Here is a 22,651-nt window from a genome sequence, read left to right on the forward strand (position 1 = left end):
CTTGATTCAATGAATATAACAAACACTTAAAGCTATGTGCTTCTAGTCCAGAACTGATCAAAGGAGAAGGTATAGGAGGGTGGTTAGAAGAGTAACAGAGTAAAGGGAGGAAGGGAATTCAAAGGATGCCAGAAGGAAAAAGAGGAGGGAAGGAGGAAACTAGAAAAAGATAGTTGAGCAATGAAAGACAAAACAGAGATGTATAACTAACACTAAATAAATTATCAACTCTGTCTGTTATTATGATAAATGAGAGATGATTTGTGCGGGGGAGAAGGGGAGGGGAAGAAAGGTAGTTAGAATGTACACAAAGGTAGGAGTTTAGTAATTGACCACTACTGAGAAGTTATATCATATATTTCATTCATATGAGGACTGAATGCTAATTATGTACTAGATTGTCATCATTGAAATATTTACTAGATAATTAGCCAATGTTTTCAGTTCTTACATTGATATGCTCCTTAACTACAAAGGCTGTACCCTAAATAATAAATCTAGAATAGCTTATCAAGGTGAAAGTTATAACAGCAAGGACCTGAGCAATATCGCTCCGAGCCCTGGAAGAAATCAAGGCTGAGGCCCAGCCAGAGTGACTCAGTTGGTTGACTGTCATTCTGTACACCGGAGCTTGCTGGTTCAATTCCCAGTCAGGGCATATTCCTGGGTTGCTGGTTTGATCCCCAGTTGGGGCACGAAGGCAACCCATTGATGTTTCTCTCACATCAATGTTTCTCTCTCTCTCTTTCCCTTCCTCTCTCTAAGCATGTCCTTGGGTGAGGATTAAAAAAAAAGATAAATAAATATATTTTTAAAAATCAAGGTTGAGGACTGGATGTACCCATAAGGACAGACTATCCCACCCGCAGTTTATGATAAGGACAGCTTCCCACAAATAATTGCATTTTTTAATATGTAGAATAAAATTAATAAGGAGATTCTAGCCAACTGCATGCCTAAGGTAATACTTTTAGCCTTGATTCTTGAAGCTATTTTAGCACTGTGAAAGCCAAAATTACAGCATATTTCTTGTGAGCATTGCTTCTCACCCATTTGTCACAATCATATACCACAGTTGTTCCCAATGTTCCAGCTATAAATGCTGCCTTTCCCACTACAGATACTGGAAAACTAGTCAGTATGCTTGGGCATGTTTTTCTGGCCATACTCCAGGTGGAGCAGTAATATAGAAGCTGTAGTACATGAAATGTCTCATTTTTATGATCAGTGTATTTGGGCTGACTCTATTCACAGATAAGAACACCTAGACCATTAACAAAGAAGTTTTAAAACTTCTTCATGTCAGTTAAAATTTGGGGTAACATTAGTTAATAACATTATATAAGTTCCAGTTGTACAATTCTATAATATATCATCTGTATATTGCATTGTGTGCTTACCACTCAAAGTCAGGTCTCCTTCCACACTATATATTTGACCCTCCTTTCCTCTCTTTATTCCCCACCCCCACCTCCCTTTCTTTCTGGTAACTACTATACTGTGTCTGTGTCTATGAGTTTGTTCGTTTTGCTTGTTCATTTGTTGCTCTCTGTTTTGTATCCCACATATGAGTGAAATCATATGGTTCTTGTCCTTTTCTATCTGACTTATTTTACTTAGCACGATACTCTCAAGATCCATCCATGTTGTCCCAAATGGCAATATTTCATCTTTGTTTAAGTAGCATTTCGTTGTATACAGTAACATGTCTTTTTTATCCAGTCATCCATCAAGGGACACTTAAGTTGTTTCCATGTCTGCTATTGTGAATAAAGCTGCAGTGAACATAGGGGCACATATATTTTTACAAATAAGTTTTCCAAAATTTTCAGGAAGATACTTAGAAAAGGGATTGTTGGGGTCATATGGTAGCTCTACTCTTATTTTATTGAGGAACTCATACTGTTTGCCATAAAGGCTGCACCTATTTACATTCCCACAAACAATTTAAGAGGGTTCCTCTTTCTCTCCATTCACACCAACACTTTTATTTCTTATCTTATTGAGAGTAGCTTCTCTAACAGGTGTGAGGTGGTATCTCATTGTGTTTTTTATTTGCATTTCCACAATGATAGGATGATAGCAATATTTATCTGTGGGCCATCTGTATGTCTTCTTGGGAAAAGTGTCTGTTCAGGTTCGGTACCCACTTATTAACTGGATCGTTGTTTTTTTGTGATTGAGTTGTATGAGTTTATATATTGTGGATATTATTATTGGAGGTATTGTTTGCAAATATCTTCTTCCATTTGGTTGGTTGCCTTTTTGTTTTGTTGATGGTTTCTTTTGTTGTGCAGAAGCTTTTAAATTTGATGTAGTCCCTTTCATTTACTTTTGGTGTCACTGTTCTTATTTTGGAGGTCAAGTTCATAAAAGACTCTGTGAGACCAAGATCCATAAGTGTAGTATCCATGTTTTCCTCTAGGTATTTTATTGTTTCAGGTTTTATATCCAAGTCTTTAATCTATTGTGTTAATTTTTGTGTATGGTATCAGATAGCAGTCTAGTTTCATTCTTTTACATGTGACTTTCTAGTTTTCCCAGTGTTCTTTATTGAAGAGGCATTTCTTTCTCCATTGTATGTTTCCAACCCCTTTGTCAAAAATGAATTGTCTATATCAATTGTCTATATATGTGGGTTTATTTATGGGCATTTAATTCTGTTCCATTGTTCTGTGTCTGTGCCCCTCCTCCCCCAACGCCATAGTGTTTTGATTATTGTAGCTTTGTAGTATAATTTGAAGTCAGTGAATGTGATACCTCTGACTTTGTTCTCTTTTACTTAGGATTGTTTTGGCTTTTGGGGATTTTTTGTGATTCCATACAGATTTAAGAATTTTTTGTTCTATTTCTGTGAAAAATTTCACTGGGACTTTGATGGGGATTGCATTAAGTCTGTAAACTGCTTTAGACAATATGGTCATTTTAACTATGTTAATTCTTCCAATCCATGAACACAGAATATCTTTCCTTTTTTGTGTGTCTTCCTCGATTTCTTTCAACAATGTCTTATAGTTTTCAGTGTATGGGTCCTTCGTTTTCTTTGTTAAGTTTATTCCTAGGTATTTTACCTTTTTGGCTACAACTGTAAATGAAATTGTTTACTTTATTTCTTTTACTGATTTTTTTTTTTTTTTGTTAATATATAGGAATGCAGTGGATTTTTGTACCTTGATTTTGTGTCTTGCAATGTTACTATATTTTTTTGTTTCTGATACTCATTTGGTGTAATCTTTAGGGTTTTCTCTATTTATACTCATGTCATTTGCAAATAGTCACCATTTTACTTTTCTGTTCCAAATTTGGATGCCTCTTTTTCTTTTGGTACGTGCCCCTAGCGGGAACCAAATGCAGGACTCTCTGGTCCGCAGGCCGATGTTCCAACCGCTTATTCAGGCTAGGACTTCTAGTACTATAACGAATACGAGTAGCAAGAGTGGACATCCTTGCCTTGTTTCTGATCTTAATGGAAAAGCTTTTAGTTTTTCACTTCAAAGATGGTGCTTATATTTCAAAACTGTTTTATGATATGGGGTGTACTGACTAGGTTTTAAAAAAAACTCAGTTTATTTCCATACCTGAACACACACCACATGACTCTGGGCAAGTTATTCTAAGTCTTTGAATTCCCTTTCCTGATGTCTAGGTTTGAGGTGATAAGATCTTCCCTGTGTTTCTCTAAGAGTTATTATAGATATCAAAGAGATCATTCATGCAACACCCCCCCCCTTCCCCAGAAACCCTTAATAATCAGTCTCAGATAAAAGAAAGAGAAAAAAATCAAACCTATTGATCTTTTGTCACTTTATTTTTATGCAGCTAAAATCTACAGGGATCTGTGGTACTGATGATCATGTTCTGAAAAAATTACACCCCATGAATTTTCCTTTAGCCCCAGGCCATGAAGGAGCCGGTGTTGTGGAGAGTATTGGCAAAGGAGCGAGCTCAGTAACACCAGGTGGGTAATGGGCCACAAAAGCCTTTCCATAAACTGCCTGCCAAAGAGCTATCCTTACACAGAGAAGAAACTTATGATGTATTAATATATTTCCAGAAGAAATAAATTGCTTTACGTCTAAATTCTTCTAACTAATCATATATCATGATATTAAATATATCTAGTCATTCCAAGAGCCACACAGTTTCTCTGCTGTCATCTCTAGCAGTCCAGGGGCAGTGACTGGGCCAAGTATATATTCATAGCCAAATGAGAGTTGATATAGGACCAGTGTACTTCTAAATCAATTAAAAAGCTCTTCAGATCAGGGAATATATATATGGTCTGTGTCCCCCAAATGCTTAGTACCATGCCTGTCCCAGGGATAGAATACATTGAATGGGTTTGACAAATGAGTAAATGTTCTAAACAAGTAGAACATACAATTTGAACTTTCATTAATAGGATGATAGTGATATTTCAAAGAATCAAAGAAAACAAGTATATGCTCTTCCCCAGACCGATCAAAAGGGATCTCAGCATGTCTGAAATAATCAGAGTGAATAAAAGCAGTCACACAGATTAAGATACCTCACAGCTTGTAGCCAAGCACACAAGTAGAGTTAGGAAAGTTCATGGTCAGAACATTCACAAAACTGTTATCAGGGTGTTCATTTAGCAAACAAGTATGGATGTCTACCATGCATCTGACATTAGTCATAGTAAGAGGAAAAAAGTAGAAAGTCATGGTCTTTACATCTCCAAGAACATAATGCAAATAAGAGGGATATATACTCTTAACTACTCTTCAGATAGAAAAATTCCAGTGGAAGTTTTCTTGAAAATGATGGGCATTTGAAGAGAAAGGATGAGAGCAGAACTTCTGAATTTGAGATCCAGTGCTTTGGGCCCATGAAGGTAAATGTGTCTTATCTAAACTTACAAGAGATCTTTTTTTTTTAAAAAAATTTAATTAATTAATTAATTAATTTTTGTTACAGATGTTTCTCCTTTTTCCCCCGAATGATACCCTCCTCCCCCTCCTTCCTCGCCCCAGCTTTGTTGTCCGTGTCCACTGGTCATGCACACATGCATGTAAGTTCTGTAGTTTACCTCTCCCTCCCACCCCCTCTTCTGGGGATTATCAGTCTGTACCCTACTTCCAATTCTCTGGGACTACCCTGTTCTTCAGATTGTTATATTCATTATATTCCACAAATAAGTGAGATCATATGATACTTGTCTTTCTCTGTTTGGCTTGTTTCACTTAGGATGATACTTTCCAGGTCCCTCCATGTAGTCTCAAAGGATAAGAGATTTTTATTTCTTACAGCTGCATAGTACTCCATTGTGTATATGTACCACTGCTTTTGTATCCATTCGTCTACTGATGGACACTTGTGCTGTTTCCAGATCTTAGCTATTGTAAATAGTGCTGCTACGAACATGGGGGTACATATATTCTTCCTGATTGGCATTTTAGGCTTCTTAGGGTATATTCCTACAAGAAGCCAAAGGGGAGTAGTTTCTGCATTATAAAAGTCTCTGAGGACCAGTGTAGGAACAACATTGTAGACCTCTGTCAGGCATTTGTGAGTCTGTGTTGACTGTGTTAATTTTCTTACCAAACCCTACCTAGTCTGTCACCCTAGGGCCCAGGAAGATTAGTTAGTGACTGGATCCAAATGTAATCAGTATCCTTCCTACAACTCTGCAACTTAAAAGCCACTCTCTATAGAAAGTGCTCCAGAAGAAGTCTTCTATGGAGGAAGAGGGATTCCTTTTATTCTCTGAAGTTAGCATATCTTGGAACTTAGCCTCACTAAAGAAAACATGTCAGAGATCTGTGTGCTATGGGTCTGTGTGGGGAGACTATGCAGAGGCCTCCTAATAAAAACATATTAGTGAGAGTGGATGTAATAATCTGGGGCATTTGAGTTCATATATGTGATAGTGTAGCATTGTCGTTGATGAACTATAGATGAATAGCATGAATGAGGGTCAGTGGAACTCAGTGAAGAGTTCTGCTGCTATCTAGGCAGGTGACAACTACTGTGGGACTTACATCCCTCAAATGGATAACAAAAGGATTAAACTAGGCAACATCTTTAAGGTTCATTCTTGATTTTATTATTCTATTTCCAGAGTAGAGGGAAGCCCACTTGTATCTCTATCCAGAAAGGAATATCTTCAAATTTCCATTATTTGCCCAAAAAGATAATGGAATTTCTGAAACCAGGTTAGATGGTTTCTCTTGTGAAACAACCATGGGAAATGTTATACTGGCTGCTGTACTCTGTCCACAACAAGTTTTCAAGTCATCCAATGAAATTTTTGTAAACATACTATTGTATTTCTGTTCCAACAATATTTTAAACTAATCATCTCCTACAGAGAGAAAGAAAAAAATGTGATCAAGTCCTCACACTCATTGTTCCACAGTGTAGAGAATGCAGTTCCTGTTTGCACCTCAACGGAAACTTCTGTGAGAGACAAGACTTAGTAGATTTACCGCTCACTCTTTTACTGAATTGTTTATATTGTACAAGCATTGACCTGTAGCTAAAGGTGCTCACTTTTCTCTTTACCACCCCGTGTTCGTGCCAGCACCTGTACCTGCATCTGTGTCACTGCGGATTAGTGTTATACCTTCTTCTGGATTAATGCTGGATGGGACCAGGAGATTTACCTGCAAAGGAAAAAGGATTTATCACTCTTTCCGCACCAGCACCTTCACTGAATACACTGCTGTGCCTGAGATCGCAGTGGCAAAAATTGACGCTGCTGCTCCTCTGGATAAAGTTTGTCTCATGAGCTGTGAGTTTCCTGCAGGCTATGGGGCTGCTGTTAACTCGGCCAACGTGAGGAAGATACCTGTGTGTTAGTATGTGTCATAGTGTTTTGCCTAGAAAACATTAAAGCTAGGCCAAATCAGTTCAAATGTTTCAGTTGGTGTTCCAAAAGTTTCACTGGTCGTGTTTATTTGTTTGTTTTCTTAGTTACACATGTCCAGTTTTCATTTATAATACAAACATGTCTTGTGAATGTGTAGGTCACCCCTGGTTCTATCTGTGTGGTCTTTGGACTTGGAGGGATTGGCTCAGCCGTTGCCATGGGCTGCAGAGCCTCTGGTGCTTCTAGAATCATTGGAGCTGATACCAATGAGGAAACATTTCCCTGGGAAAGAGCCTTAGGGGTCACTGATTATCTCAACCCTCCAACCTCACGAAGCCAGTCCAGCAGTTGGTCAAGGAAATGATGGCTGTTGGTGTTGACTTTGCCTTTGAGGCCATTGGACTTGTAGATACCGTGGTATGTAGGCTTGAGGCACAATGAGTAGATGTTTAACACCTTAAATATCCTCATGTAGATAAGTAAAAGTTTTGGACTTGTGAACCCCAAATCTAAAAATAGAACATCAATTCACTCTAAAACATTTATTTTGATAAACAAAATAGAAACAGACTCACTGATACAGAAGACAGACTGGCGGCTGTCAGAGGGGAGTGATACTGGTGGGGGCTGGGTGAAATAGGTGAAGGGATTAAGAAAAAACTAACTCATAGACACAGACAAAAGTATGGTGATAACCACAGGGAAAAGGGGGTGGAGCAGGTAGAAGAGGGTAAAGGAGAGATAAATGGTGACAGAAGGAGACTAGACTTAGGATGGTGAACACACAGTACAATATACAGATGATTATTATAGAATTGTACACTTGAAACCTATATAATTTTATTAGCCAGTATAACCACAACAAATTCAATTTTAAAAAATTTATTAAAAAAATAAATGCCACATATACTTAAAGATATGTCATTATAGTACACAAAGTTTAAACATTCAAAGGGCCACAATCCCAGTATCCCCTTTTCTTTATTCCTAGTTCTTTCTTTGTATATGTGTTTCTATTGAATTTTACACATTATTTAATTTACATATGATATTTATATGTGTCCTATATCAGAACCATTCATTCATTTGAAAAATGAGCTTTTATGCACAAGTGTGTTAAATTCTAGGAATACAAGGGTAAATAAAATAGGCACCATTCTGCCTGGCTGGTGTGGCTCAATGGATTAAGCATCCCACGGACTGAGAGGTCCCAGTTGGATTCCTGGTCAGAGTATATGCCTGGATTGTGGGCTCAAACCCCAGTAGGGAGCATGCAGGAGGCAGCCGATTGATACTTTTCTCTCACATCAATGTTTCTCTCTCTCCCTTCCTCTCTCTCTAAAAAATCAATAAAAGCATATTTTTTTTAAAATGCGCACCACTCTCTTGAATCTTACAGTTCAGCGGAGGGAATGTAGACATTCAGTATATTTCTGTGTGTATCTAATGTACTTGGTCAAAGAATGCAGGAAGCAGAGGTAGTAATATAGATAAGAGGAAAGAGGAAAATAAGGCAAAATGAAGGAAAGAGGGGAAGACAGCAGGGTTGAGAACCAGAAAAGAAAGCAAAATAGATATGAAGAAATACACTATACATCCTTAGAAAATTGATTTGTTTAAAAGAATGAGGCTTCACACACAGATATGAACATATTTGTTTTGCGTTGTTCTGATAGAAGTGAGCTACACAGACAGTGAGACGGTCAGGCAAAGAATGCATAGTGTATTGCTTTTGAAGCAGTGGGTAGTTTTATTTAATAAACACATGGTACTTACTATTTGCCAGATAGTTTTCTAAATGTTTGAAGAATGATAAATCACTTAATTCTCATAACTCTATGAAGTAGGTGGTATTATTTTTCTTTTTACAAACAACGAAGTTGAGGTATATGGAGGTTAAGTAACTTAACCTAAAGGTCACACAGATAGCAGTCTGTGCTTCTTATCACTAAACTCCATTGGTTCTCTAATGAGATCCCATCGGTGGCAGTGTTGAAGCTGAAGTTGAAGTCGCATCTGCACAGGAAGAGGTTCAAAATAAATCTAGGAACTCCACAATTTCTTCCACCTCTGATGGTAATTGCTACTTAGGTATGGAATGCACTTATGTTGATTACCCTCATTTCAGATTGCTGCTTGGGACTCCTGCAACCCGAGCTATGGCGTCTGTCTGATCGTTGGGTTGGCTAAACCAAATGTACAGCTTTCCCTTGCGGCAGAACTAATTGACAGTGGATGGACACCGAAGGTGTATGTGTAGGAGGTGGGTAGATGAATAGAAGGGATCAGTCTGTAGATCTCATGAAATCGTTCTTAACTTTTTTTTTTTTATCCTCACCCGAGGACATTATTCCATTTTTTGTTCAGGTAGAGTGGGGGGGAGAGAGAGGAACAGAGAGAGCGAGAGAAACATTGATGTGAAAGGAACACATCGAGTGGCTGCCACCCACACGACCGACCAGGGCCAGGGACAAACTGCAACCGAGGTATGTGCCCTTGGCGGGAACCGAACCTGGGTCTCTCTGGACCGCAGGCCGATGCTCTAACCGCTGAGCCAAACCGGCCAGGGCTCATTCTTAACTTTGTAGAAATAATGGAACTCAAAATTCCTCCCCTCCAATGAGTTTGTCTATTTTGCAAATTAATTTTTGTTTATTTAAATAAATAGGTTTTTTTAAGTTTGAATAAAATTTTATCTCATGCAAAATAGTTTTGAAACTTTTTGTTCCAAAACTTCACCATCTTGGTAGATCATTATCATATTCCTCTCTCACCTAGGGGGAAATTGAAGCTGAGAGAGTTGAAGTCACTGACTGTTCCAACAGTCAAACAGTTAGTGACAGAATGGGAATTTGAAGTCCAAACCCAGTTTTCTAATCACGCCACCCTGTTTCCCACAAGTTCATTCTGGATGAACGAATAACGTGCACAGTCCATACCGGGCACTGCTCTGGGAATAGTCTCCCATGTGGCTTACATGCAGGGAAGGCTCACAGAGAAGAAACCAATACGTCAGTCAGTTCCACAGTAAGTTAGTGATACATGCTGAGGATGAAATAAAGCTGGGGACATAAAATTTCCCGGGAGAAGATGTGCAGACAATTCTAACAAGGTGGTTCGGGAAGGCCTCCTTCAGAATATTCCATTTCGCACAGACTGGGCAAAGGGAGACAGACTCAAGCTGTCTGAGGGAAGGTCCTTCCAGGCCAAGGGCGCGGTAGGGGTGAGAGTCTACTTGGAAGGCTCAAGGATCCGTGAGACACGCGTGTGAATGAGTCACAGTGGACAAGACGGGAATGAACAGGGGTGGTCAGAGAAGCAATGAGTGGTGACATCATTCGAACGCTGAGGCCATTTTGAGAAGATTTCAGCTTTTATTCGAATTGAGACTGAAAACCACAGGAAGGTCCTGAGCAGAGGCATGACCTGATCTGACATATGCCCAGGTTTTGGACCCGGTCCCCAGTAGGGGGCGTATAGGAGGCAGCTGATTTATGTGTCTCGCTCACACGGATGTTTCTATCTCCCTCTCACTTCTTCTCTCCCTAAAAAATCAACAGGAGCCCTGACCAGTTTGGCTCAGAGGTTATAGCGTCAGCCTGTGGTCCAGAGAGACCCGGGTTCGGTTCCCTCTAACGGCATGTACCTCGGTTGCAGTTTGTCCCCGGCCCTGGTTGGTTATGCGGGTGGCAGCCACTCGATGTGTCCCTTTCACGTCGATGTTTCTCTTTCTCTCTTCTTCTCTCTACCTCTCACTCTATCTGAACAAAAAAATGAAAAAATGTCCTCGGGTGAGGATAAAAAAAAAATTAACAGGATCTTTCTGTTTCTGGGTTGAGAATGGAGAGCATGTGTGGTGTACGAGATGAGTTAGGAAACTTAAACCCATGAGGGCGTTGGAGACTGGGACAACCCTGACCCCAATGTTGTGGAAACGCAGAGGAAGGAGAAGCAAATGTTCACGGGAACCTTCCAAGAGAAGCTGGAGGGGCTGTGAGCATCAGGGAGCTGTGGCCGTGCAGAGAGGAGGCGGAGGGGAGACGGGGGGCCGCGGAGAGGGAGGAAGCCCAGGCGGAGCTGTGACAGGCTGGGACCATCTCCGCCACACAGAACCTGCTCTGCGGCGCAGCCATGACCTTCAACAGCCCGCACAGGTAGTATCACCACATTTCATAAGTGAGGGAACTCAGACTCAGTGAGGTTACATAATTACTGAAAAAAATAAAAAACAGGATTTTCATTCCCTTATAGCTACAAAAGCATTACAGTGCTTGAGGGTAAAAAAAAAATTTTTAACCTATAATAAATTAAAATTCAGCAATATTTTGTTTATTTCTAAATGTATATTTCATTCAAGTCCTCATAGGACAGTCTTTGCTGGACTCCAAAGGCAGTACTGGGACGTTTTGCTGTCTTTGCTCCTGCTCGGCCTGGTCAGAGTGAAGGAGTCATTCACTGATGGAACTGTGGCCTTTACTCTGCAGAGGAAGAGGCGGGGATGAAGGTGGAGAAGACAGCTGACAGCAGAAAACAGTTCCTTCCGCGCTAAAGCTTCATGATGGAAAGACACCCCTGCTGCTGGGATGTAGGCGTCCCACTGGAGGAGCAGAAGAAACGACACCAGGAAGAAAGCTCGTGGTCGCTCTCTCTGCTCCTATCTTTGAACCAACCAGCTGTGCATCTTTATTCTCCACTCTCCTTCCCTATGAAATAAGGAGATTGAATTTGAAGAAACGTAAGGCCATTTCCAGCTCCCACAGCCTATAATTCTCTCATGTGAGTGTTTTTTTTTTTTTTTTTTTAAGTATCTGCCTTCTGCTTGCCTCATATGTCAGTTCAGTTTTCCTTCCCATAAAAATCTGTGCATTCAAGCCCGGCCAGGGTGGTTCAGTGGATTGAGCAATGTCCCATGGACCGAGAGGATCCAGTCTGATTCCCGGTCAGGGCACATGCCAAGGATGTGGGCTTGATCCTCCGTAGGGGGCATGCAGGACGCAGCCGGCGGATCTGTCTCTCTCACATCAATGTTTCTATCTCTCTTTCACTTCTCCGCTCCCTAAAAAAATCAATAAAAACATGTTTAAAAAAGTAAAATAAATATCTGTGCATTTGACTTTTGCTGAGTTTAATTTATTTTCAGATTAAGAAATCTGGGGAATCCCTTAGCCTTGTCATATAGAAATTGAAGAGTTCTATGTGTTGCATGTAAACGTTGCCACAGAGGAGGCACAGGAGGAGTGGAAGGTGACTTGGGAGTGATGAGAGGAAAAGAGTGACAAAGAGATTTTCTTTTAACGTAACTCAGGTTCACAAAGAGAATTTCATGCGTGACCCAACAGCGAGGACAGTCTCATGCACGCAGGCATCCCCGTCAGGGTCACTGCTGTCCTCCATCCTCCCTCTCACAGCGCCGGGAAGGCTTTGATGGAGCTCACACGATGGCTACGAGGACAGTTCGGCACTGGTGGCTCAGCTGCAGGTGATCCAATCGAGGCCACGGTGTTACTGGAGAGGATGTGAAGCCCACAGGGCTCTGCTTGTGGAGAGCTAAGGAAGGAAACACCTCCATCCTACCGTCCTTCTCACAGCTCCTCATGACGTCTCTGTGGTTCTCGTCAGCCTTTCGGTAGAACCGCTGCCTGATCTGACCATGAGGATTCAGAGTCCACTGAGGCCTGACTGTCCTCCCTAACTGTAGGTGTCCCCCCATCACCCGGGCAGAGAGACAGGGTATGGGGTTACAGACAGGACCCTGAGTGTCACCCTTAAGGAAAATGACCACTTGGACCTTTCCTCTTTTCTTTTTGGACCCTCCAAAGAGTAGACCCCAATGGATGACTACTGCCTTTCTTACCCATTCTATGCACAGAAGCCTCAAACCTGAGCTGATGGGAATTCAGACAGAGACTACACTCCAGACCATCGCTCTGAAATGGGCCCGGGAGGTCACAGGCCAGTCCTGAGGGCTCGAACCTGCAGGTGGAACAGGAGCTGCACTGAGTCGCCAGGGTAGCTCCCCACGCTGGTCTTCCCAGGCCTTTGTCAGGGAGACGCCAGGACCTCTGGTGAGGGGACACTGGGCCTGGCAGCCAAGGGCAGGGGAATATGAGGTCTCCTGGTATATTTTTCTATGATTTAGAAGGTTCTAAATCCCTCTACTTTATTACTCCAGGGAGAAAAGTTGTGGGGGTGGGAGGAGATGACCTGTCAGACCAGAAACCTCTCCCCTCAGGATGTATTCTCCAGGCCATGTGGTTTCAGATGTGTGGGATGGGACTAGGAACACCTCACAGACGGACTGGGCAGGGACACTCCAAAATGTTTATTCGCACATCTTTAGAGATGTGTACTCCATGGGCTATGTCCCAAGCATATAAATAAAGAGACTCATGAGCCCTTTAGGACTTGCCCTGCCCTTACTAGTAGAGCAACTGGACATCTGGTGGGCAGTGAGCAGGTAAAATAAGCTGGAGCAGTGAGCATATTGCACTAGGCCTCGTGCACTAAAAATGGTGGGAATCACTCTCACTGAGTTCCCGGGAGACCGAAAGCACCAGGTTCTCCCCTCTTCTCCTGCGTCCCCTCCCAGGGATGTATTTACCTGGTGTTGAGGAAATACTGAGATAATCGCCACCACACACACCGGGTGGTGGTCCCTCTATCTCCCCATTGTCATACAGGAACATCCAAGCCATCGCACCCAAAAGCTAAGATGACATTAGAAGTTGTTGTTCACGCTCACAGAGTGTGCATGTCTCCCGCTTGCTACCGTGTTCTCAGAAGGGTTTTGCCTCCTCCACCCCAAGAAACTTTTCCTTACTTAGACAAACCCATGTACCAAGCCAGGAAAAGGAAGCCAGCTCTTTTGTTGTACAAAGTCCACACACAAAAACAAAAAGGCCCCGTGGAGATTTCTACCACAGCCCTTTCTGCCGAGTGGTCAGCAGCTGAAGCCTAAAAGGACCTGAGGCACCTACATCCAGGTGCACTGAGCTGGTACTGCTCTCCCACCGTGACCAAGACAAAGGGACCCGTTGGCTCTCCTGAGACCAGTGCATGTCAGTCCACACCACTGCGGCCACTCTGGACACGCCTCTCACTACTCCTGAAATTTAACGTGACCCCTGTTCCACACGGCTGTAAGGAAGCTGACCACAGGTTTTCTTAAATCCCACATCCTGCCTAGTGCCCACCAGCCTCGGGGAAGGACCGTCTTTCAAGGGATCTCTGGCTGCAGGCTTTGAGCCTCACTTTGGGAATACTTGTGAAAATGTGTCCTGGTGATTTCTACAATATTTCTGAACTTTGGATAGGTGGAAGCTAAGTTAATTATATAAACATTAACCACTGACAGTTAATGGTTAGTGATGAAAATACTAATGTTCTTAACTCTCCCTAAAAGTGGACTGTGGCTGCAAAGTTCAACAGAGAAAGCAGCCACACAGTATCTGAGAGAGACTGCAAATTCTGTACGTTACCTAACACTGAGCTGGGGACGCCGTAGAACTCTGATAACTGAATGCAGTTTTCACGTCTTCCCAGAATCTGAAAAGTATCTTACATAAAAGAGTTATCCTGAGCAGGTACTCAAAGTGTTGCCATAAGTACATAAAATTCCAACCTTTGTTTTCAAAGAACAAGGTGTTTTATTCCCATCTCTCAGAAAACAAAACAAAACAAAACAAAAAAAACCTGCAAGAAATGAGAAGAGGAATCCAGCTCAGCAACCGATGGTGGGGGTTTGAGAAGCTGTGTGTCCAGATGCCCGTTCAGAGACCACGCGTTTCCACAGATGGGTAGGTTACTATGCAGAGAAAACAGATCTTCTTGTCCTAGGACAAGACACTGATCTCCTCTGAAGCAGTGCATTATCCTATTGATCTGAAAAAATGAGCTCACATATGAATACATAGTACATTCATACCAAAGGAGATGTGGTCACAAAGTCAGTGGTAAATTTCACGTTGACTTTAATTCCACTACAGAACACCAGGTCATCAAATCTCAAGACTCATTATATTGATTCTTGATTAGAGAGTCCTGAAGCTTTGAGACACAAGTAACAGGGACAAAGACATACCTGGATATTGAACAAGCATGTGTTTTTTCTGGCTAAGACTGCAGAGGAGGGCTAACATGTCAAATTACTTTTTCTTTGGGTTAGGCTGTATAAATTTCTTGTTGTAACCATAGTATTTTATGCTGCCATCAGAAGCTGGGTGACAATGTGTAGCTTTGATTAATAACAATTTCCTTAAAATTATGTTTATTAGACACATTATCTCACAACTTGAACTTCATGAGGTGTTAGAAATAATGGAAGGGGAAATGGTGAAAAATACACAGGTAATAAAAAGAAGACCTATAGCCAAGTCAACAAGTCTTTGATTGATGAAACACTTTACCAGAAATTCTCAGTCACTTTTGAATTAGCCTCGTTTGTCTATAAATACAAATCTGACCCTTCCATATCCATTCATCTATCCATGGACACTTAGGTTGTTTCCATGTCTTGGCGATTGTTAATAGTGCTGGGAAGAACATAGGGATGCAAGTCTCTTGAGAAACTCGAGGGTTAGGGGAAGTGACATTGCTCAAGTAGAACATTCACATCAGCCCTCAACATACAGGGATTCACAAAGGTGGAGTTGACCCATGGAGAAGGCGGTTTCAGCTGCCTGGATCAATTGAAACTAATGTGCATGTAAGTGGACCCGAGCAGTTCAGTCTCCTGTTGTTCAAGGGCCAACTGTACTCCAAAGGGAGTCATTTGTTTACAAATATGGAAACCCAGGCAGAAAGCACTGCTAGGTTCTGGGGAGGAGACTGGGAGTGAGGCCCCTGCCCTGTGCTGGTGATACTCCGCCTGCCCTCGTATCCATTCTCCGCCCTGCTCTGTGCCCGCGGGGCTGAGCCCCAGCCAGAACACGTGGCTCCTGGCTTCTGGCTTCTGGCTGGGTGGAGTCAAGGAGGTCAGCAGCAGATCAGAGGGCAGCACGAGAGGGAGGTCAGCGTGCGGGTTCCTGTCCTCCTCGCTGCCCTCCCTCACACGGCAGTCACTGCTCTTCTGCCTGTGGCCGCTGCTCCCCAGGCAGCCCCTCTGCTCTGGCTCTAGATCCTGCTGGACTCTGATAACTCTCCCGTGCCCTTGACCTTCAGACCTACGGGCAATCAGAGTTTCCACTATGCTACTTCCTCACTCCTTACTGGGGTGGCTGAACTGCTGACACCTCTAAAAAGCTTTTAATTAATTTACTTCAATTAAACTCTATTTGTGCCCAGGCGGTGTGGCTCAGTGGATTGAGCATCATCCCATGGACTGTGAGGTCCCAGTCCGATTCCCAGTCAGGGCACAAGCCTGGATTTCGGGTTCAATCCCCAGTACGGGGTGTGCAGGAGGAAGCCGATTGATGCGTCTCTCTCACATCGGTATTTCTCTCTCTCTCTCCCTTTATCACCCTCTAAAAAAGGACTCGAATTTGCTTAAGTCTACTGTTCTCGGGTAGGATCCCCGAGATCCTCATTGGGTGCCTCATTGGGTGCTGCCCTCAAGTTGTTCTCCAGACGGGTTGAGAAGCTGTGACTACTCGGGGTGAGCAGAACTGTGATGAAAAGTCCAGGTTCTGGGTTACTGGGTTAGAAGTTCACCAACCTAAGGAACACGGGAAGAATATAAAATGAAAATTAAAGCAACCAGCAACGCAAACATTTAGGGGTCACTGAACTAAACCACTCTTCCAGCCTACATTTATTTATTTAGAACTATTACAGGCAAGGACCTGTGAGGGGGAATTGGAGAACTGAAATGAACATGGAGGATGAGATCAATTCAGTGGGATTAAAAACAAGTATGTGTCGATTACACAGAATCAGGAAGACCTGGAGTCAGAGTGGGGCTATAAGCACCCCCTCCTATACTCTCTGGGTCTATGAAGTGGTTTGCCAGCTGGGAGCTGATTTACATACTGAACTTTTCCTCCACGTTTCCTCTTGCTCCTAACGCAGCCCTGGGTCCTTCCCCACAGAAGAGGTGCTGTAAGTCCTGTGAGTTGCACAGCTGGCCCCGCATTGCAGCGTTAGGTGTCTGCCTCCCTCAAGCAAAAAATTTCAGCTGTGGCTCGTTTTCCTCAACTCTACTGGGAAAGAAAACAAACAAGGCAGTTGGGAAAGTGTCCCAAGGCACTGGGAGCAGTGATTTCTGATTCTCCTGCCATAACTATGAACTGACTCATAAATTTTGGGCCTAGCTAGATACTGCCACCTGCAGTCTCTTTGCAAGTCCTGACAAGGCACCGTCTTCATTAGTGCATTTATTTCAGAAACGCTCACTATGGACGTCCACTCTCAGTAGCCTCTCTGCCAGCAGGTGGAGGTAGATGACCAGACTCACGAAGAAACAAGCACAGATGCAGAAAACTACAGTCTAAGGGCTGCTCATGATGACAGAGGGAAACCAGGGCACGGAGAGAGAGCGGGCACTGAGATCAGACGAGTGATCTTCTGGGAAATAAGACGAAACTAAGTCCTGATGGGTGAGCAGGAATTTGCTAAGAAAAGGGGCCATGATGGGAGAGTATTCTAGGAAGAGGATAGCAAGAGAGACGGCACAGAGGAAAAGAGACCCGAGCATGGTGGGTGCGGGGGGAACGCAGCATTGTAGTGTTGTCTGAGCATGGTGGGTGCAGGGGGAACGCAGCATTGTAGTGTAGCCCAAGCATGGTGGGTGCAGGGGGAACGCAGCATTGTAGTGTAGCCCGAGCATGGTGGGTGCAGGGGGAACGCAGCATTGTAGTGTAGCCCGAGCATGGTGGGTGCAGGGGGAACGCAGCATTGTAGTGTAGCCCGAGCATGGTGGGTGCAGGGGGAACGCAGCATTGTAGTGTAGCCCGAGCATGGTGGGTGCAGGGGGAACGCAGCATTGTAGTGTAGCCCGAGCATGGTGGGTGCAGGGGGAACGCAGCATTGTGGTGTTGCCCGAGCATGGTGGGTGCAGGGGGAACCCAGCATTGTGGTGTTGCCCGAGCATGGTGGGTGCAGGGGGAGCGCAGCATTGTGTTGTTGCCCGAGCATGGTGGGTGCAGGGGGAACGCAGCATTGTAGTGTTGCCGGAGCATGGTGGGGAGCGCAGGCGCGATAGGAGGTCAGCTGGCCCGAAACAGAGGGCCTTTCATTCATGGTCACACCCTGGAGACAAAGTGGTGCCTTCGAGTGGTTTTAAGTGGAATGACATGATCACATTAGCCTTCAAGATGCCTCAGCTGGGGACTGTGGAGGAGGTGAGTCTGAGGGAAATAGGACAAGAGCAGGGGACATAGAATTCCCCAAAGTTCTGTTGTAATTACCTTGGAAGAAGGTAATAAGAAAGTTCTCCTTATGTACTGGCAATTCTCCAAAGAATTGGAGAAATTAAGTTAGTCACACAGATTATCTTTTTGGTGAATAATGAGTCAACTTAAATTTAAAACCTCAGTAAATCTAAATAGAAGAATGTCATGATCCAAGCTTGTCTCCCATGAAAGATGAAACAAAGCCCATGGTATTTAGATCCTGAACTCTCTGTCTGGTTTTTCAGGGGAAATAAGCCAGTGAATGACAAATCCCCTTCTTCTTAAGGGGATGGGGACAGGAAGAAAGAGTTCCTGCTCTGACGGAAAGGAGGAGACAACATCAGTATGACCTGAGCCCTGGCCAGACTGCACCTGTGCTTGGCATGCGTCCATCCTTTCCGGGGGTGGCCTCTGTCTCTGACTGCCACCCGAGCAGGGGCCCAGGCAGAGCTGGTCCACCGTGCACAGGGCGTTCCCTGTCCACCCAGCACATCCTGTCCATGCCAGGATCCGAGGTCCCCTGCTCTGGGGCCTGACGTGAGGCACGGGGACCAGAAGTTGGTGCTGCTTTCTACTTTGCTCTCGAAAGTCTTTTCTGCATTTCAGATAACAGGAATAGAGTGCTCCGTTTGGGCATTCCTGTGGGCGGCATTTAAGGATTTGGGCGAGCCAGTCCAAAGGCACTGTACAATAGGCAGGGGTGTGTGCTAGATGGATTTTCCAGAATTTGGGCAGGAGATGAGGGAACAGACCAGGGGAGACCATGCTAGCAGGGAAGACGGAGAGAGAATTCATCGATCCATGTTTAAGAGGTAAAACCAAGAGGTCTTGATGATTCACTAGATGTGGAGAAGGGTGCAGGCAGAGGAACCCAGCATGATGCTCAGCTTCCCAGTTTGAGTCGATGGTGGGACCACAAACAAAAACGAAGAACCCAGGAGGCAGACCGACTTTGCAGGCAATGAAGGGTTTCGTTTGGTCCTGTTAGTTTGAGTTACCCATGGAGCACCCAGGTGGTTATTTCCAAAAGTTGGAGAGCTAATCTCTATGTGTTCTGGTCAAAATGCCAAACTATGCTGAGAGCAAAGTAGTGGGCATGGACTCTGGGATATTTCTATTGTGTAAATTTTGAAAGGAGAAAAATATTTTTGGTTATAGGCAGAGAGACCTCATATTGGTGGTCTCCTAAGTGAGGTGGGGAGACATCAGACAGTGATTGGTGTTTCTGGGGTCTCTTGCTATTTCTACAAGCATTGCTTAATGCATTGACGTCAAAGGACCATGCCTGGCTGCCTCTATGAAAATCAGTCTGGTAACCAGGAGCTGACGGAGCCTCTGAAATAAACCTTCAGTTTTGGGACACAACTCAGTTTCTCCATTTTATGCATTCTACAATTAGAGAAAATAATTTAAATAAAATGAGATATTTCCCATGGTTTCATTACTTAATAAAGCAACGGGAGGGAATAGATGAGACTTAATATATCTTCAGTAACATAAACCTCAGAATATGGGACAATTGGCTTTTAAAACAACAACAGATCTTAAAATGATACTTTTTTAAAGTTTCTTACGGAGAACCGACCAAAACCAGATGAGTATGCTGCCATCCCAGGCCCTAGAAGCAGCCAAGGAGCACATAGGCCCCCTGACAGTGCAGAGCTCAGGTCCCAGGGCCAGGCCCTCCCTCCCTCTCTGAGTCGGTCCTTGATCAAGCTGACGGACTTGAGAGTGTGTCTTGAATTCAGCCAAGTGCTTCCCGGGATCTCAGTGGCTTCCGGCGAGAGCGTATTTCTATGATTCTCATTTGCCAGAATAACAACTCTAGCAAGGGGCTCCAATTTGGCAGAAATAATGATAATGCTTGAGCACTTTTCATTCCTAGGGAGATGCTCCTCAGTCTTCTTTCCCAAAGTAAAGAGAAACCAAGTTTATGAACATCTCAAGATCCTCTATTCTACTTAGAGCCGTAGAAAGTTACGGCTAGAGGGGGCCTCAGACATCAGGTGCTGAGAGCTTCCCACAGCCCTTTGGACAGGCCACCTGTCAGGCTGGGACTGAGTGGTGATCCACACGCAGAGACTGATGTTTGCAGGGCATGGTTTGCCCTTTCTTTTTTCTTTTATTTTAGTAGCAAACTTTGTTTAACAAAAAGCTTTGTTGAATGAATAGTACTAAAATGGGGCATGCCGAATAGTTATGTAAGCGTATGATTCTTTGCCAGAACTTGCTTTGAAATGTATCAAGCCCTGGCAACGTTAAAACATTGTTTTATCCAAATGTGCAATTACAAATTCAAGGAAACATTATTTTTCATTAAAATGTTGACTGGAATTTTAAGTGAAGGTCCTGTTCATTCACAGTAGAAAAACATTAATGAAATTTGAAATGAAATGTTGGACTAGCCGAAGGAGAAGTTCCCGAGAACATGTCGAGCTGCCTCCATCCATTCTTCGGCTAATATGATGATGTATTTTGTGTGCTGGACACCTGACAAAGCCAGAAATATGCAATCCTCTTGATTCAATCATTAAATCTGCATTGTGTCCACTGGACACATAATGTTGTACGTGACACTGTTTTAAGAAAGAGCCTGGAGCACAGTCCTGATATGAAACTTCACAGGGAGAACGGGTTGACGTTTCCAGGAGGCATCAGCCACTTCTTTGCGGCCCTTGGGGTGACTGGCAAGGTCAGCAGAGAGTGAAAAGCACGATGTAACCTAAGTCTGTTTGCCTGGGGGAAAGGTGATTTTCACTTTCCTTTGTGAAAGGAATCCAAGTCCATGAGGAACAAAATGCTGAGCAAATATCTGTGCACAAAGAAGGTAAACACTATCAACTGGTTTATGAGGCCTCCGTTAGGTAATTTGTACAGAGGAATATAAATATCTCAGATGTAAAGAGGAGTGAGAGAGAAGACAGGGGGTGCTGGTGGAAGGAACGTCTGCAGACTGGGCTGAGATCCCGGGGAAGCACATTCCTGGGCAAGCTCTACAGGGTTTTCTTCCTCTGGGCAAAAATTATTTCATACCAGTCTTGTGATAACTAAAACATGTTTTTACCGACAAGTGTCTGAGGAAGCTGACTACTGAGGGAAATAAATATACAAAGAAGTTCATGAGAAATTAGCATTTCTCACCTTCATGAATCTAAACAATTTTATTCACATTTCGAGGCAAACGTGCTGGCCTTCTTACAGTTCCCAGTAGGAGGTGGCCAGCTTTTCCAAATGACTGGCCTTTGGGCACATGGTTCCTCCACCAGGGAGAATTTTGGCCCTGTCTTCACTGGTCTGCTCCAGCTCATCCTTCAGCTGTGACCTTGAACTGACCTTCTCAGAGTGGCCTTCCAAGGCACCTCAGAGAAAGTGACCAACTCCTCCCCTTTCTTCTCCTTTTTCTAACAATATCTCGGTCCTCGCCCTCTTTAACACATCACAAAGTGAAGTGATCTATATTTCTGTTTGTTTACTGTCTCATACACGGGTCTCTTAGATCACTACCTGCTCTGTGAGGACAGAGACTGTGTTGGTTTTATCCACCACCGTGAGCTCCGTGCTTACCTAACTCAGAGCTTGGTTCACGGTGGAAATGGGAAAAAATGCCAAATGAATCAATGCCCTTCACACATCATTTAAGTCAATAAATTCTAGATTATTTTTAAACAAGATGCTGGTTAGTTCATTTAACATTCCTCTATCTATTTCTTGCTCATTTATCCTTTAATTTAACACCCAAGAACTCAATTTGACATTGCTTCATGGCTTCATGTACCAGAAGTAAAAAATACACAAAAGTTATCAATTTCTTGATCTCTCCATGGAACCAGCGTTTTCAGATGATTTGGAAAACTGTTCACAGGCAGGTTTCCCTGGCAAGACGGTTGCAGTCCTTTCTGGTCACTATTTGGCCATGACAAGCCCAGAAGTGAGAAATGATTCCACAAAGTTTCACAATCAATATATAAAACTGTAACGTGAAACATTTATAAAAACAGGATTTATAGGAAGCTCTAGGCATAAAGTTGCGTTTATTTCACAAACTCGATCTGAGAACATAAACATTTATTCCTTCTTGGATTTATTTCTTTTGGTATAACTATATTTGATAGCATTTTAGATATCTTTCTTAATATTCTTTTTGAAATTTAAGATAAGAGCCAAAAACATTAATTCACTTTACATATTTTTCTCGTTAATAATGTTTTCTCATGGTGCAGTTTTCTGTCATTAATTAGAACCTAGGGTCCGAACTATGCACACTGCTAATGGAGAAGGGAAATGCGTCTCAGTGATGCTTAGTGGAGTTTTATATATGCATGATATGTATCTATTTATAAACTGTGACAACTTATAAGTGCTTTGAAGATGGCCACAGCTAAACGTAGCTGATAGTGAAGGTTCTTTACAAAGGAGTTCCATATACTTTTCAGGTATTTGAACTTTTTAAAAAAATAAGTAATCCTAGATTAAATCTAGGTCAACAAACTGG

At 43.1% G+C, this 22,651-nt stretch overlaps 1 protein-coding gene across 1 annotated transcript; it reads left to right on the forward strand.

Moving 5' to 3' along the window:
- Positions 1-301: 301 nt before the first annotated feature.
- On the forward strand, positions 302-9,092 carry LOC118629986 (alcohol dehydrogenase 6-like). The gene is given in 7 exon segments (XM_036261722.1): positions 302-313; positions 3,820-3,962; positions 6,340-6,435; positions 6,579-6,798; positions 6,990-7,152; positions 7,155-7,249; positions 8,961-9,092. Coding segments are annotated over 7 exon segments (861 nt in total).
- The last annotated feature ends 13,559 nt before the right edge of the window (positions 9,093-22,651 follow it).

The sequence above is a fragment of the Molossus molossus genome, unplaced genomic scaffold, assembly GCF_014108415.1.
Source record: "Molossus molossus isolate mMolMol1 unplaced genomic scaffold, mMolMol1.p scaffold_m16_p_1, whole genome shotgun sequence".
Classification (NCBI taxonomy): Eukaryota; Metazoa; Chordata; class Mammalia; order Chiroptera; family Molossidae; genus Molossus; species Molossus molossus.